This window comes from Pleurodeles waltl, chromosome 7 (genome assembly GCF_031143425.1).
Source record: "Pleurodeles waltl isolate 20211129_DDA chromosome 7, aPleWal1.hap1.20221129, whole genome shotgun sequence".
In the NCBI taxonomy this organism is placed as follows: domain Eukaryota; kingdom Metazoa; phylum Chordata; class Amphibia; order Caudata; family Salamandridae; genus Pleurodeles; species Pleurodeles waltl.
In genome coordinates this window covers 1109743044-1109760050 of record NC_090446.1, presented here as the reverse complement: position 1 = coordinate 1109760050, position 17007 = coordinate 1109743044, and the positions used below count along the sequence as shown (strand labels likewise).

General features: G+C 43.3%; 1 protein-coding gene across 5 annotated transcripts in view; it reads left to right on the top strand.

The window, feature by feature from the left end:
* The window catches only part of SPATA20 (spermatogenesis associated 20), a 1104606-nt gene that overhangs the window by 522732 nt on the left and 564867 nt on the right, over window positions 1–17007 (top strand). For all 5 annotated transcript variants that reach the window (XM_069200053.1, XM_069200051.1, XM_069200052.1 and 2 more), the window contains one exon: window positions 3853–3927. In XM_069200053.1, the coding sequence (XP_069056154.1) occupies window positions 3853–3927 (75 nt within the window). The remainder of the gene's footprint in view (window positions 1–3852; window positions 3928–17007) is intronic.

The following is a 17007-nucleotide window of genomic DNA, read 5'->3' as shown; positions in this document are numbered from 1 at the left end:
GGGTAGATCGGTTGCGACGACGGTGGCCTTGAGGCGCCACGCCTGGTTACATACATCTGGTTTCTCCGGGAATGTCAGACAGACTCTTATGGACATGCCCTTTGATGGCTCCCATCTCTTTGGAGACAAGGCGGACTTGGCGCTGGAGAGGCTCAAGGACTCTGAGGCTATGGCTTGGTCCCTTGGCCTTTCCACTGCACCTTGTCCCCAACAGTCTGCCTTTTGCCCCTTTTGTGGCCACGGAAGGGGCTCCCTGTTGCGTCCCTTTCCCAGCAACCGTGCCATCCATGCTGTTCAGCCGCTGTGTGGCAGGGGACGCGGAATCCCATGTGGTTGTGGGACAGGGAACCAGAGGTCTCTCCGTTCCACACTGCCCCTGCTTCAGCCTCCAAACCCTCTGAGTCCGTCCCCTCATTCTGGTCCAGTTGGTTGCAGGATTCGCCATCGCCTGCCCCACTGGGAATCCATCACTACGGACAGGTGGGTTTTGCAGATTGTTCAAAGGGGCTACTCCCTCCCCTTGAATCTGCCCCACCAGCCATGCCTCCATCATCCAGCTGTATACCGGAGGGTCATTTGGCACTTCTCTGCCAGGAAGTCACGGCTCTCTTGGCCAAGGGAGCCATAGAGAGTGTCCCTGCGCCAGAAGTAGGTCATGGGTGTTATTCCCGCTACTTTCTGGTGCCCTTAATCTCTTCCTCAAAAAGGAGAAATTCAGAAAACTCATGCTCGCTCAGGTCCTATCTGCCTTGGACCCAGAAGACTGGATGGTAGCCTTGGACTTGCAGGAGGCTTATTTCCATATTCTGATCCTACCTGCCCACAGACGTTACCAATGATTTGTGGTAGGCCGCAAGCACTTTCAGTTTACCATGCTACCCCTTGGCCTTACCAGCGCCCTTCAGGTGTTCACGGAAGTGATGGCACTGGTTGAAGCTCATCTGTGTAGGTTGGGGGTTTCAGTCTTCCCCTACCTTGACGACTGGCTGTGGAAGGCAGACTCGCCCCAGAAAGTCGTCTCCCACCTTCAGACTACAGGGAACCTCCTGCACGCGCTGGGGTTCACTATAAACATGCCAAAGTCACACCTGACTCCCTCTCAGATGCTCCCTTTCATTGGAGCTGTTCTGGACACCGTGCAATTTTGGGCCTATCCTTCTGAAAAGCGAGTCCAGGATATTCAGACTATGATTCTGATCTTTCAGCCTCTATCTTGGGTTTCGGTGAGACTGACTTTGAGGCTGCTGGGCCTCATGGCTTCCTGCATCCAGCTAGTGACACATGCCAGATGGCATAATCAGACTCTGCATTGGGACTTGAAGTTCCAGTGACGCAGCATCAGGGAAATCTCTCTGACATTGTCCAGATCTCTGAGGGGACTACGAAAGACCTGCGGTGGTGGCTTTCAAATTGACATTGGGTCAACAGTAGATCCCTCTCCCTTCCCCAACCAGATCCATCCATAGTGACGGACACGTCACTTCTGGGATGGAGCGGCCACATGGGAGAGGCGGAGATCAGAGGCCTCTGGCGGAGTCTGGGCTCCTCATCAATCTTCTGGAGCTCTGGGCTATCAGGCTTGTGTTGAAAGCATTTCTTCCCTCTCACAAAGGGAAAGTAGTGCAAGTGTTCACAGACAACACTACTGACTTGTGGTACTGCAACAAACAGGGCGGAGTAGGATCCTTGACCCTTTGTCAGGAGGTGCTACACCTCTGGATATGGCTGGCACATCAGGACATCACCCTGGTGGTTCAACATCTGGCGGGCTCTCTGAATGCCAGAGCAGACAAACTCAGCCGTCGATGCATAGCCAATCACGAATGGTGTCTCCATCCGGAGGTGGTGCAGGATCTCTTTTAGCAGTGGGAAGAGCCTGGGTTAGATCTGTTTGCCTCCGCAGAGAACACGCGGTGTCAGCTGTTTTACACGTTGGGGTTTCCAAGGCCGCCCTCTTTTGGAGACGCTTTTTGTCTTGAGTGGAACTCCGGCCTCCTTTACTCCTTTCCGCCTATACCACTTCTGTCCAGAGTTCTCAAGAAGCCCAGAGCTATTGAGCATGGCCTCCGATCCTCCACCCTGACTGCCCCTTCAGGAGGATCTTCTGTCGCAGCAGCAGGGGATGGTTCTCCACCCGAACCTTTCCGATGTTCGCCATTATGCGTGGAGATTGAGCTGCGGCAGTTGACAGTTTTTGACCTTCCACCCGAAGTCTGTGATGTAATCTTGGCAACCACGCGTCCCTCCACCAAAATGGTATACGCCTGTCTTTGGCAAAAATGTATAGCATGGTGTACCAACAGATCTGTTAATACCCTCTTTCTGAGGTTCTTTTGTTCATTCCTTCTCTGGCCCAGCAGGGCTCTGCTTTGGGAACACTGAAGGGCTATTTGTCGGCTGTCTCAGCCTTTCTTACGTTGCCTAATCAGCCTTCACTCTTAAAATCTCCTATTGTTAGCAGATTCCTTAAGGGCCTCACCCATTTGTTTCCTCCCACTCCATTTATCATGCCTCAGGGGGATCTCAATCTTGTCCTTACTTATTTAATGTGTGTACTCCCTTTGAGCCGATGCACAATTGTCCCTTACCACTCCTTACTTTCAAAACTGTTTTTCTGGTTGCCATCACTTCTGCTTGCAGAGTGAGTGAGCTTCAGGCTGTATCTTCTAAGTCCCCATTTTTGTCTGTGCACCCTGACAAACTGGTGTTACGCACTAAGGTTTCCTTCCTTCCCAAAGTTGTTACACCTTTTCATGTAGGTCAGTCCATCATTTTTCCTACTTTTTATGCACCTCCACATCTTTCTTAAGAGGAGGAGAGACTCCACCGCCTGGATCCAAAAAAAGCATTGCCGTTCTATCTCAATCGTACAAAAAATTTCCGGGTGGATGATCAACTCTTTGTTGGATATATAGGTGTGAAGAAAGGGAAGACGGTGTAACCATGTACCACCTCACAATGGGTACTTCTTTGCATCAAGATGTGGTATGCTTTGGCAAAAAAGCAACCCCCTGAGGGCTTGCATGCTCATTCAATCAGAGCAACTGCTGCTTCCACAGCGTTAGCATGCAGAGTTCCTGCCCTGGATATCTGCTAGGCAGCCATGGGGGGATCCCTGCACAGATTTACTAAACATTACTGCCTGGACAGTCAGGTCCGTAGGGACAGCTACTTTGGTCATTCGGTCCTGCAGGACTTTCTAGTATGACCTTAGTTTGCAGCCCACCTCCGAGGATGGCATTGTTTGGGTGTCTATTCTAAGATAAGGAATCTGCAACTAGAAGTCTTTATTAGATGTACGAGTTACTTACCTTCGGTAATGATATATCTGGTAGAAACATATTCTAGTTGCAGATTTCTTACCGACCTACCCATCCTCCCCACTTGCGAACTGATTTCTAGGGACAGAGCTTCCCCATTCAGGGCCTTGGCTCTGACGCACCAATTTAAGTGTTATTTGCGGCTCTGTGCTGTGGCAAGTCATGAAAAGAAATTGACGTCACTGCGCTGAGGTGGCATCTATGTACTACTCCCGATGTCATCACAACGCCAACTATGCCTGCGGAGTCCACCCACGCCACCTACTGACGCGCAAGGGTATTGCTCGAAGAAAAAATCTCTGGATCCAGTCTGACGCCTGGGGGAAAATTCTAGGTAAGGAATCTGAAACTAGAATATGTTTCCACTAGATATATCTTTACTGAAGGTAAGTAACTTCTACTTTAATGTTACAGGCTCTGATATCAGAGCCAGCAGAAGTGACTCTAGTGTTATTTAATCAAAGCCTATTATTGGAACGTTTTCAATGATTGCTACAATGAAAGAAAATAAGCTTTTTTTGTGTTTGAACAGATTACTGGTGATGAATTGTTTGCAGATGTGGCCAGAGACATCCTAAACTATGTCTCCAGGGACATGACTGATGAGGTAAGCCACCATTGTAGTTCCTCCTTTTGGTGCTGTAGCACCACCAAAGGCATTTCTCAAAAAGACTTAAGATGTTTGTAGATGTCTCGGTAGCCCACACAGAACCCACTCCTCCTTTGAAATATTGTCATAATCTGTCAGACAGCCTCATACATGGACAGAGGTAAAAGTAAACAGTTCAATCTGTTTTTTGTTCAAGATTGACATCCAGTGGAACTTTGGAGGGCTTGCCACTAGGTGCCAAAAGTGGTCTGAAATGGGCTTTTGAAAAGAATGACTAAAAATGAGTTGCTTTTTCTGATATGTACTTCTAACTGCAGATTCCTCACCTTGAGAATTTTTCCAGGCACCAGACTTGATCCATAAAACTCAAAACAGTGCTTCTGCACCCTAGTAGGTGGCATTGTATGACTGCTCATGAACTTTCTGGAACTGACGAGCAGAATCACATGCAAGTGCCACCTATGAGCGCTAATGTAATTTTCTTTCTTTCCATGCCTTCAGCTGCTGATCTGGAGCTCAGCTCCTTCTTCCTTCTATTGGTAAAAATAGTTTCTAGTGTGTAAGGGACATGTCACTCCATAAAATGACACAGTTTCACCCTTGTATGGACTGTGACTGCTCCTGACGAGGTGTGTATCCATAGTGCCTACTGCCTAAGGGCTTTGGAGCACTTTACATGAGCACCATATTACATTGCACAAGGTCAGATTAATTTTATTTTAAACACAGCAATTAAGTGATTGCTCAGAATCAAAGCATGTTGACCCAATGCCAGAACTCGAACCTGGTTTCCCAGACACAAAGTCAGCAGATTTGGCCTTTAAACCTCATCCGAATTTCTCATTGTATTTATGAAAGTCGTACACAAATGGTATTATTGTGTATAATCACATGTAGTGAGCACATTCTCTGTTAAACTGGCATTGTGAAGTTAAAAAACAGCAACAACAAATACTGTAAGGTACACTGGCAGTCCTGCTTGGGAATACTTGAAAGGGTGTGTTTTAAAAACTGGACTTAGGGACATTGTTCAGCACTTTTGCACTGACTAATCATTTTACATATTACTTACAGGTAGGCCGGGACTTTCACACTCCACCAAACATCATCTTTCAACCCACCAGTGTGTCCACAGTTTGGGAAACGATGCTATAGCATCTTCTGGAAAAGCTAATGTCCTTGTCCTAGTTGACCTTTTGGATATGGTTTCTAGACCATATATGCAATTCAGTCTTGGTTTGCTTTGTATGTTTTATTTTTCTTTACAAAACTGACTGAGGTGGAAGAACCCAAGGTCACTGGTTGCTGTGTGATATGGAGCAACCCTAGTTGTTCCCATATTGGGTGTGTCCTTCCTCCCCTACAGAGAGGGACATTCATGTCTTTGTGCATTGTGTGCGCTTTATCCTGAAACATAAGGCAGCGTTTGACGTTCTACTACCAACCAGTGTACGGTTCTCGTAGCACTGGGGGTGTGATCGGTGCATTCAATCTTTGATGAGGCGGCCCAGGTGATTTTGTACTCGTGGAAGGTTGGTCATCAGCTTCATGGTCTCACCCTCTTGGCTGAGATGCTTAAGTAATTATTTTAGGTGTCACCTTCACCTGCCTCCTAGTGCCTCAGTGGTGTGGTCTGCTGCTGTGTAAGCATTTGCATTTGTGAAATGTTGCAGAAGACTCCATTACATCCCTACAGCGATGACTGCTCCTTTGTCTTTCTCCATTTATATGGAAACCGCCCTTCCACTCCAGTAGGAACAGAGAAGAGCTGATTAAAAGCGAAGGGTAAATATCTTCCGAACATATACCTATAAGAAGTAATGCGCTGAACCAAAAGCTACAACTGGAAACGATTTTTTTTGTCAACCTGTTATAGTAAAGCGGGTAGAGCTAGGGTTGAAATTAGCTTGAGAATGGATGTAAAAATATGATGAATTGTATCAGTGTATTTACGATCAAAAATGACGTATGAGGCGCTCAAAAGGTGATGGCCCTACTGCATATGTTATGGTGCCATCAAGTCCAGCAGTTTTGCTAAAAACATGTCATTACTGTAATTTAACATTCTCTTCCTCATTAAATACATATGGTTAAAAAACTGTGATGTGAGTTCCGGAAACCTGTCGGCAGGTGGCAGAAAAGGCACGTTTGTGAGTCTCTGAAAGATACCAACATAACTGATCCATCATTCGTAATAGACAATTTATTTCTCCACATCATATGCTATCTTGCATTAGTCAGTGCTTGTAGAGAAACAAGGTGGGGAACTTTAAATATTATAATAACATTTATGTAACAATATAATCCCATCTAATTTTTATAATGGTTTATACAATATAGACAGCCCATTTCGAGGAAATAGCACCTGCAACAGCCCAGCCCTCTGTGTATATTTTTTTCCTGTCATGAGAGGGTCTTTTTACATTGGTTTCTCGTTTTGGCCTTTTCCCTATTAGGACATAAGCGCCCTTTTAACTTCTTTCAGAATTTCCCATATGTTTTCTCCCCCTATAGAGACCTATGCTGTGCCCGTTTTGCACGCCCCGAGGCAAAATTCGATGTGAATTCTGTGCGGGGGGGCGGGAGGGAAAGGTCTGACACAGATGTGTCAATTGTTTTTATTGAGGACCATTAATGTATTCCCCTTTTAATTCGAAGAGTTTTTCAGCGACTTCAAAGCATCGTATACCATCTGCCGTTCTAAGGAAGAAAGAACTTGACCAGTACGGCCCTGTGAACCAAACACATAGGTGCCGGTAATAAACGAGTGTGCGGCACCAGTTGTTTCCGCGCATTAATGGGTTTAATTCACCTGTATTTTCCAATACTTGCTGCAAAATTAACAGATCTCAATACAAAATGTTACTAACTCAAATAGATCAACAAATATTAATATAAATGCGACTCCTGGTGAGGCAAATGCTAACTTGTCAACGTTCTGTTTATTGTTATATTCAGACATTAGACTTGTGGCTGTCAGGTACAGTATTTATGCGGATTGGCAAATGACCGTTTTCTCTAGCATGAAAAAACATCTTAACATATGTAAATGTTTATTCACACAGGGTGAGCATATTGGTTGTTTCTTTTTATAATGAGATAATTTCCATTCCTTTGTGCAAATGTATGTTACATAACAGACATTGTTCTTATAACAGCAGTTATAAGAGCCCAGAGTAGAGGAAAACAGCAGACAGTTTATTTCTCTTTTTAAGGTCTAATGTCTTGAAACTTACAGTGCCCCTTTAATTCAATTTGTTATTCTGCAAGGCTGATCCTAATGATAACAGTACTTTCTGTGCCCATAGCTTAGAATTATTCCAAAACTGAGGACCAATTCTGCAACATAGCTGGGGTTTACTGAATTACATGAGCACATTAGTCCGACACTATTTAATATATACATGGCTCCCTTAGCATCTTTGGTGGAATCTTTTGGATTAACGCTGGTGTCTTATGCAGATGACACTCAGTTGGTCGTCTCCTTCCCTAATGTGGCCCTAGAAGGGGTCACATTATCCTCCTGCCTACAAGCGGTTTCAGGTTGGATGACTGACAGCAAATTACAGCTAAACGAGGAGAAAACAGAAATAATGATCCTAGGTCTGGAACCCAGATCAGGAACAATGGGTTGGATCCCACGGGTGCTGGAGAAATTTCCCCCTCCTAAGAAGGAGATAAAGAGTTTAGGCATCTGGCTTGACCCCCTCTTGACGCTGGACATTCATGCAAAGCACATCTCATCGAAGTGCTTCGGCTTACTTAGACTTCTAAGGCAGGTCTTTTCTATTCTACCTGCATTAGCAAGAAGGCTCATTGTGCAGGCTATCATTCCATCCAGATTAGACTATGGTAATGGACCTTTCCTTGGCTCTCCTTCTTATGTAAAGAAGAAACTGCAAAGGGTGCAAAATGTGGCGGCACGTTTTCTGCAAGAAATCTTTAGATGGTCTTCAGTAAGGTCTGCTCTAGTTACTTTACATTGGTTACCCATTGAACAGCCGATACAATTCAAGGCCCTATGTTATAAACATAGGTCCCTTTATGATAAAAGGTCCCCACTTCTTAAAAATCTCGCCACCTTTTATAAACCTAATAGAGTACTTAGATAGGCCACTACCTCTCTGGCCATCCTCCCCAATATAAAGAAGGTCAGATGAGGAAGCTCCACATTAGCTGTTCTGGGTGCTAAGTTTAGGAATTCCCTACCTCTCAGCTTACGACAGATGAATCAAGAATACACCTTCCGTAGGGCACTGAAAACCTGGCTGTTTTAGCTTTTTTATATGTTACGCCGTTCCTAGGTCATGGTCCAATAGCGCTGGGAAGCCCGAGGGTAGCCATGCGCTCTATAAATAACATAACATAACATTACAGGAAGTATGCACAAAAACAAAACAGACCACACACATATCAGCACATCAAAATAACACAAACTTTCATAATACTTTCCATCACACCGACTCCCACCCTCATGACTACACAAAGAATATACATCCTGCCCAATCTTTACTCCTACATTCTCACTCTTCACAAACATCTACCACAAGCACCTCAACACAGCAACATTCATTCACCCGCCTCTCATCCATTGCACAATTTAGAGCCTTACATTATTATCCACATGCTCATCCACCACCCCTCACCCATACTACTTCCACACTAAACAGATGCAAACAAAATAAATAACATGCCACTCTAAACATCCCATTGTCTATTACACAATAAGGCTACTCTACAAAAAAAAGTACACTCTTCATGTCTCTTTCAGCCACCAAGTCCACCACCACCACACACAGACCCACCAAAATCCCCCCTAAGCCTGCTGGAAGAACACCACTAAAAAACAGGACTAATGGGACCCTTACACAGTTATTACAACTAACAACTCACCTGCTACAAGCTCAAAATATACTGCTCACCCTTCTCCAAAACAGAACAACACCGCCACAAATGCACATTTTCTAAACTGCCTGCTCATAAATGCCCGATCACTCTCACAAAAAAGCATCACATCTACGCCCTGCTCAAAGCACACAACATGACTTAGTATTCGTAACGTAATCATGGTAGGGAGATGACATGGCCCCAGTGTTGCATGAAGCCGTTCTTCTGGGCATCCATCACACAAAACCGTATAGGCAAGAGAGGAGGTGGAATAGCTATTATATTCAAACAAGCATTAAATCTCAGTAAAACAGACATTTCCATACAAGGTTGTGAGGCCCTCCTCACCAGATGCAAACCGTACACCAACTTCCTCCTGTAACTTTCTCCTCCTTTACAGACCTCTATCTAACAACTCAACATTCCCAGACACTTTTCTAGATACAGTCTCAAACCTTATAACATACTCAAACATATGCATTCTTGGGGACCTAAACATTTGGTTTGACAAACCCAATATGCCCCATCCAAAAGCTATCACCACTGGCCTAGTCACATTGAACCTACATCAGATTGTACACAATCCCACACAAATCGTTAGACACATTCTAGATGTCACTATTTACCATTCATAGCATCACGCCAGTCACATGTACAGACAACCATTTGCTAACTTTCCAACAAAAAACACCACAACTCATCACACCCAGAGCAGCTTACATTCATGCATCTATCGACCATGTAGCAAACTCAGTTTTGAAGACTTAGAAACACAACTAACAGTTATCAAAGATCTAGATACAATGAATTCTCTTCCAAAACTTTGAGTGGCTACAGGAAGCTTTCAATATCCCATAACTCTCAGAAAAACTAAACAGGACATACGAAAGCCATCACCTTGGAGAAACACAGAACTTAAAAAGATAAAGCATCAAATCAGAAGGTTGAAGGTTGCAACAGACCTGGCCCAAAACCATCAACATTCAAGACAAACTTCAGCTACACAAACTTAAAAGAATATGCAAATCATCAATCAAAAAAGCCAAAAAGGTACTACTCAGACAGAATTCTAAATGCTAAATCTTCAACTAAAGAATTGTATAAAATTCTCAATGAATTTTGAAAACCTAAAAGCATGGAAGGAAGTCATCCCACTACTCAAGATTTCACAAATTGGCAACTCATTACACAACCAAGGCAGTCTCATTGGACTCCTATTTAAAACAGAAGAAAACCATCAGCACTAACCCCTTTCCTAAAAATCCAAGAATAAACCAACCCAGCCTCTGCACTCCTTCAAACAAATATCACAAGGTGAATTTATGGATTTGGTCAAAGCAAGCAGGCTTTCCGGTTGCCCTTCTGACCTTTGTCCACCACACACCTTTAAGAACATTATTTTTTCTATTTCTGCTGCCACACCTGTAAGAAGAATCATCAATAACTCTTTAACTACAGGAACCTTTCCTGAAGACTTGAAAAAGGCAAACATATGTCCGTTATTGAAGAAAACAAATCGAGACCCACAGGACTCCAACTACTACAGACCAGTCACAAATGGGACCTTTCCTGGCAAACTGATAGAAAGAGCAGCATTCACCCAGATGTGTCATTTCATTGACGACAATTCCATACTTTCAGACTACCAAACTGAATTCCACCCAGGAAGAGGCACTGAATTGGCACTCATAGCAATCTGGGATGATCTTAAAAACACAGTCGACTGCAATGGAGTTGCTGCTCTACTTCTCTTGGACCTCTCAACTGCCTTTGATACTGTTGACCATGACATCCTAATTCAGACTCCACGAAACCGACATAGAAAGGACTGCTCTCAACTGGATTACATCCTACCTTCAAAACAGAACTAACATATCTATTCTCCTTCCTTCTGGTCCAAACCCCACCTCACAAAAGCAGGGGTCCCCCAGGAATCAATCATCTTACTTATGCTTTTCAACATCTACATGATGTCATTACCGGAATTGATCAATAATTTTCAACTCACATGCTACAATTATGCAGATGACACACAAATACTACTTAAATTGGAATGCCCCTAAGACATTGAAAACTCAAAAATCTTCAGTTGCCTGAGAGCTGTTGATCAGTGGATGACTTGGAGCCATCTCAAACTAAATGCTTCCAAAATGGAAATACTCACATGTGGCGACTGGAAAAATTATGACCCACTGTGTGCCTAGCCTAACGATCTCAGGCCACCTCCTCAAGTATGCAAGAAAGTTAAAAACCTTCAAATTACCATTGAGTCCAAGTTAACAATGAATGCTGAAGTGGACAAATAAGCACAATCAAGCTTCATCACCTTGAAGACTCTGCAGCGCATCTTCCCCCACCTCGGATTTCCACACAAGGTGCAGGCTACTATCTCTCTTGTACTATCCAAACTGGATTATGCCAATGGTCTCTACCAGGGATCATCTCTGTCTATTATGAAAAAACGACAACTTATGCAGAACTCAGCTGCCAGGCTAGTATTACATGTAAAGCCACAAGCCCACGTGTCCCCCGCCTTGAGAGCACTACACTGGTTACCCGTTGCCCGAAGATCCCCTTCAAGCTGCTTTGTCTCACTCACAAAGATATACATGGAAAAGGGCTGCTTTTCATCAGAAACAAAATAACTAAATATATTCAACAAAGAAACCTCTGCTCAAGATTGGCACCCTGCCTTAGAACACCACCATACAAGAAACAGACAATAGGTGGTACATCCTTCTCCGTTCAAGCAGCCAAACTATGGAATTCATTACCCCCAAATATAAGATCCACAGATAACTATCTTGTCTTCAGAAGACTACTCAAGAGTTGGCTCATTCCTTCATAACCACCTTATTCAAACAGCAATGGACTGCATATGCCTGCGTTGATAGATGTTTATAATCTGATTATGAATATATTCTAGAAATGTGTAGTTCTTTAAGAAATTACTATTAAATATTAATACATTATACACATACTCTTTAAGCCTGTTTAACAAATGTATTTTTACTCACGGTTAAATATGTGTGTGTGTGTGTGTGTGTGTGTGTGTGCATGTATATATGTGTGTGTATACATATATATGCGTATATTATTCTATGCTTAACATGTTCATAGGTCATTGCATAGCTCCTAGATAAGTCGTTATATTAAATACTTATGAATCCCTGTTTTCGTTTTTATATCACAATGATCAAATGTTTTATCATAAGCATTTTGCTATTCAAAAATTGAGGAAACATAAATGAATGTTAGAAAAGTACACATTAATTAACTTCAAATATTACAAATCTTGAAAGTCTGTGTTATACAATACTACTTTTATTCTCATATTATTATACCCATTATTATATTCCTTGCACATATATTTCCTTACGATGTATTTACATATCTATTTATGTATTACTCTAGTCCTACTGTACTAGTGAAAAATTAAATAAAACAAAATCCATCAATAAAATTATAATTATAAATAATTAAATTTAATAAAAAGTTACACACTATACATATACATGTATATATATATATATATATATTATATATATAAATAAAATAATAAATACATAAAAAGTTTAAATGTACTCTCTTGTAAGCTTTACTCTGTCTCCCCATCACCCTATGTCTTTATCAATCTATCCTCCATCTCCACTCTGACTCATCCCAAACCCATTCTACTACTTTCATCTCCATAATAACTCTGCCTAAGGTGTTCCCTCCTGTATCGCATCTAGCTCACCCCAAACCTCAATTTACTACCATGATCTCCCAAACAACCCTACCAAATTCTCACTCATTCATCTCACATTTGACTCACTGAAAACCCCTTGTGCTGCTATGATCTTCCACAGACTTGTCCCTCCTCCGTCTCTCCTTTACTCATCCCAAGCCTCATCCCATAATTATAAACTCCCAATTAACACTTCTGGATTCTTCCCTCCTCTATCCCTCCATTACTCTATCTGTTCCAGCTAACAAACTCACATATTCTCTGCTCAAATTAACTCATATTAATACTAATACTGTACTCATATTTCCCTATACTAATCCACAACTAATTCCTCTTGGGTTCTGGAGTAGCGTGCTATTCGCCAAAAAGCACTTTGACGCCTTGTCAGGGGTAGTAAGCGCTAAATAAATACAATTACAATTACAGTGTGGGCTAATTTTCTGCTGAGAGCATCATTACAGGTTTTAGACAAACTGTTTTGCTCAGGGAGGTACAATGACAAATGTTAATTAAAAAAAGCGCTTCCACAAGACAGAATTAACATTTGATGGAAACTAGCATTTTTAGTTGGATCTGGTGAAATAAACCTTAAGAAAACCTTTGCAGTTTGTATAGGGTTGGCAACCCTTTTGTGTGATGATGTGTTCAAATGAAAGATAATCGGCTACAACTGCCATAGAATGTGCTGAATAGTGTACCCTTTCTTGCCACATTATTTAGTCAACCATACCACATACTTTTGGTCATTCATTACTACATAATTCCTGGGGTCATGAAAATTGACCAATAGCCAATGGACCGTTTCTTTGTGAACATATGAAAAGCACAGCTTTTTCTGAGCTCTCTTTCTTCTTCAAACAAAACAGCCTCTTACCAGACCAACATTATTCTGACCTGGAAAGGCATTATTGACTGTGTTAATTGCTTAACTCGATACACTATCAGTTCTATTAGAGTTTCCGTCCTCCTACTTAACTCCCATTAGCTTTTAATACTGTTGACAGTTAACTGCTACTCTGAAGACTAAACTGCATAATATTCTAGGGTATGGCTCTTCATTGGATCAAATCTTGCCTTGCAGCAGAGCCCAAATTGTCCTGCTAGCTTCTTACTGCTCAGCCTCTATGGTAGTTTTCTCGTATGGCCCGATTATCAGACCTCTTCTCTTCAAAGTCTAACAATTCCAGCTCTTGCGACTTATCCGTTTTTATTGCATGTTACAACTATACCTACCTACAGTACCCATATATTCCTAAAACTAGAAAAGCCCCATATGCCTGTGCTCCCAGGACTGTGTCAGTGCTTTCAAGAAGAAGAATAGAGGATACTACAAAACCATTTTGAGCTGACCTGCTCAAAAACCCAGAGCCACACCTAGGGATCATGGCTAAAATGTGTTCCTTCTGCTTCATCGCTTAAAGAAGTTGGACCACTTCAAACTGCCTGACTAAAGTAAAGAACCTGAGTTTGGTCATTGACACTGACATATTACTCCAAACATAGGCTGGCCAAATGCACCTTTCCACTGTTAGACTACTGTGATGCATGTTTCCTTATCTAGTTTTTCCACAGTTGGTTCTGGCCTCAATAGCTTTAGTGCTGGTCCATATGGGCTACGTGTCAAAACCCCTTTCCAGGGGGCGAGGCCAACCAGCTTGGCCGAGCAGACGTGACCTGCTGTGTCTCCACTTCGTGCCCCGCAGTCCGTCTGCTTATATAGGCCAGTGATCGCTGGACTATAGTCTACCGGGCAGCCAAGGAGCACAGGAATGCCAAGAGGGCAGACTTGAGGGGCTGGAGGTTGAGAGGTCACCATCCTGGCATGAGACAGCCTAGATGAGAGAGAAGACGCGCTACGATGGCCAACTGCGCTCACCAAAGAGGACTTCCTGACCTCCCTTCGTGAATTTAAAAATGAGCTGAGGGAGGAACTTAAGACGGATATTAAAGCCACTTTGGAAACTTTTTAGAGAAGAGAATAACTCCTTTCTAACCAGTCTCCAGATGGACATAGACTCAGTGGGCACGTGCACAATGGATTTAGAGACTAAAGTTTAAGACATGGAACAACAGTTTCTTCCAGGGACAGAGGAAATAGATGTACTTCATTCCCAATTCCAATCTACTCTCCTAAAGTGTGAAGACTTGTAGAATTGTTCCCACCGGGACAATATAATGGTGCGAGGCCTGGAGGAGGGCTGCGAGAGCCACGATCTTGAAGCTTTCATGGTGGGAATGTTCTTTGAGATTCAAGGGGACAATCACTTGCAGATTCGGTTAGAATGGGTGCACCGGGTGGGTATGCCCACCGCCAGAGATGGGAAGAAGCCCAGAGACATCTTAACCAAGGTTGGCTCTTTTAAGGCCAAGGAGCTGATACTTCAAAAGGCTGCGAGACGTCGTGAGTCTTCAAGGCGCAACTTGCTCCCTACTCCAGCTTGTTGCTCCAGCCACCTTAGCACGTAGACCATAGTTTCGACCCATTGGGGGGGCCCTCCGGTGCAAAAACATTTAATACAGATGGACGTTTCCATTTGGGATAGCATTTGAGATGGACAATAAATCATACCACTGCTTAGATTTTGATGAGGGGGCATCCGTGTTGGGGGTCTCCAGAGAAGAATCATCAAATAACTTGAGGTAAGAGGAGGTGCAGCTGTGGAGACCCAGGGACGGTAGAACCCCTAATGTGTGGCACAAGCAGAAGAATGGGAAAAGATCCCATATATCATAAAGAGGTGAAACACTCTACTCCCCACAACTTTACTGAAAAATTGCTCTGGATGGAGGGCCACTGAGGGCTTGCATGAGTTAGACTTTCTTGTTCAATCTGGAGAAGCCTATCAAGCTAGCTGCTGATGCTGGACTATTCAGGTTTGGGTGGACTGAACTCGGGGAATCCTAGGGGGGGACCAATATTCATGGTCATGACAAGATGGCACATTTTGAGGAAACTACCAGCTATAGGAAATAGGCAGGTGATAACATTCAGCAACCAGCAGGGCACATAGGCAGGCAGGTAATGGCCCACTGCCCACTTTGAAGAAAGTTAGATACTATACTAAATGTTAGACAATGTCATGACTAATAGATTTTAAAGATTTATGTTTATTAACGCAGTTCTTAAATTGAGTTCACTGTTATGGATGTTCCTGGCATGGAGGGTTGATGGATGGGGTATGTGCACAGGGGGACTGAGGTGGGCTGGTGGGAGAGGGAAAACAGAGGCATAGATGTACCTCTAAATATCTTATTGTGCACACTAGGGGGCCTCTCTCAACAATTGATAACTTAGGATAACTAATATGGCCCTGAATATATTAACGTGGAATGTAAAGGCGTTGAACTTGCCAAACAAACGCTCCCAATTGTAGAAATATATAGGCAATCACCATTTTGATATCATAGCCCTCCAGGAAACACATCTTAAGCTAGGGGACGACTGGCACTTCGATCATAGGAGGTACCTGCTCATTTACTGCGCTTCGGCTACCACTAAACACAACGGGGTGGCAATATGTTTCTACGGCTTGGTCCCCTTTCAGATCCTGGGTAGCAAGATCGACAAGGAGGGAAGCTATCTCATACTCAAGGTTCTTCTCAGAGGAAAGATATGTACAATAGCTACACTATATGCCCCCAACTCTGGACAAGCTACATTCTTACGGCCCATTTTGGCAACACAGGGGGATTTTGTGGAAGTGGACATAATTCTAATGGGAGACTTTAATGTAATCTGGGATCCAACATTGGACTCCATATAGCTCCATAGATCTTCAGTTTTTTTTTTTTTTTTTCCAAATTCCCTAAAGGCCGTGCTATAAGGCCTTTTAGACTCATGGCGCATCTGCAACCCTGCCATAAGGGCCTACACCTTTTTTTCCCACATGCATAGATCATATTCTAGGATTGACTACATATTTGTCAGCCAACGTCTCCAACCTGGAGCCCAGTCTGCTACCATCCATCCCATCCTCATAGCAGATCATGCACCCCTTGAGGTCATCTGTCACTACATAGACAAAAGAATGCTGAAAGAATGGCTTAGAGAAGGAATGACTCATGGCGTAGAAAGCCCATAAACCTACAAGGTCAATGGTTCTGCTCGGAAAGTAGTATCTTTAAGAGGCAAGCTCTGGGCAATCTATGCCAGCAGGGCAGAACACACATTACTACGCCTGAAGCAAACTACTTATGAAAAGGGCAACAAGTTAGGTCTCTGTTGGTGAGGCGATTAAGGAGAAAGCAGGAGAAGGAATATGAAGGACTGATCAGGAATGAAGGAGGCAAGCCACAGCGTCAGAAGGAGGGGAAAGCCCAAGTGTTTAGGGAATTCTATAAGGAGCTTTCCACTGCTGATCAAGTAAACAAGGAGGAGCAATTGCCCTATCTCAATATAGTACAGTTGCCACAGGTTCCCCGGGACATTGTTGAGAATGTGAACAACCCTTCACGAGAGA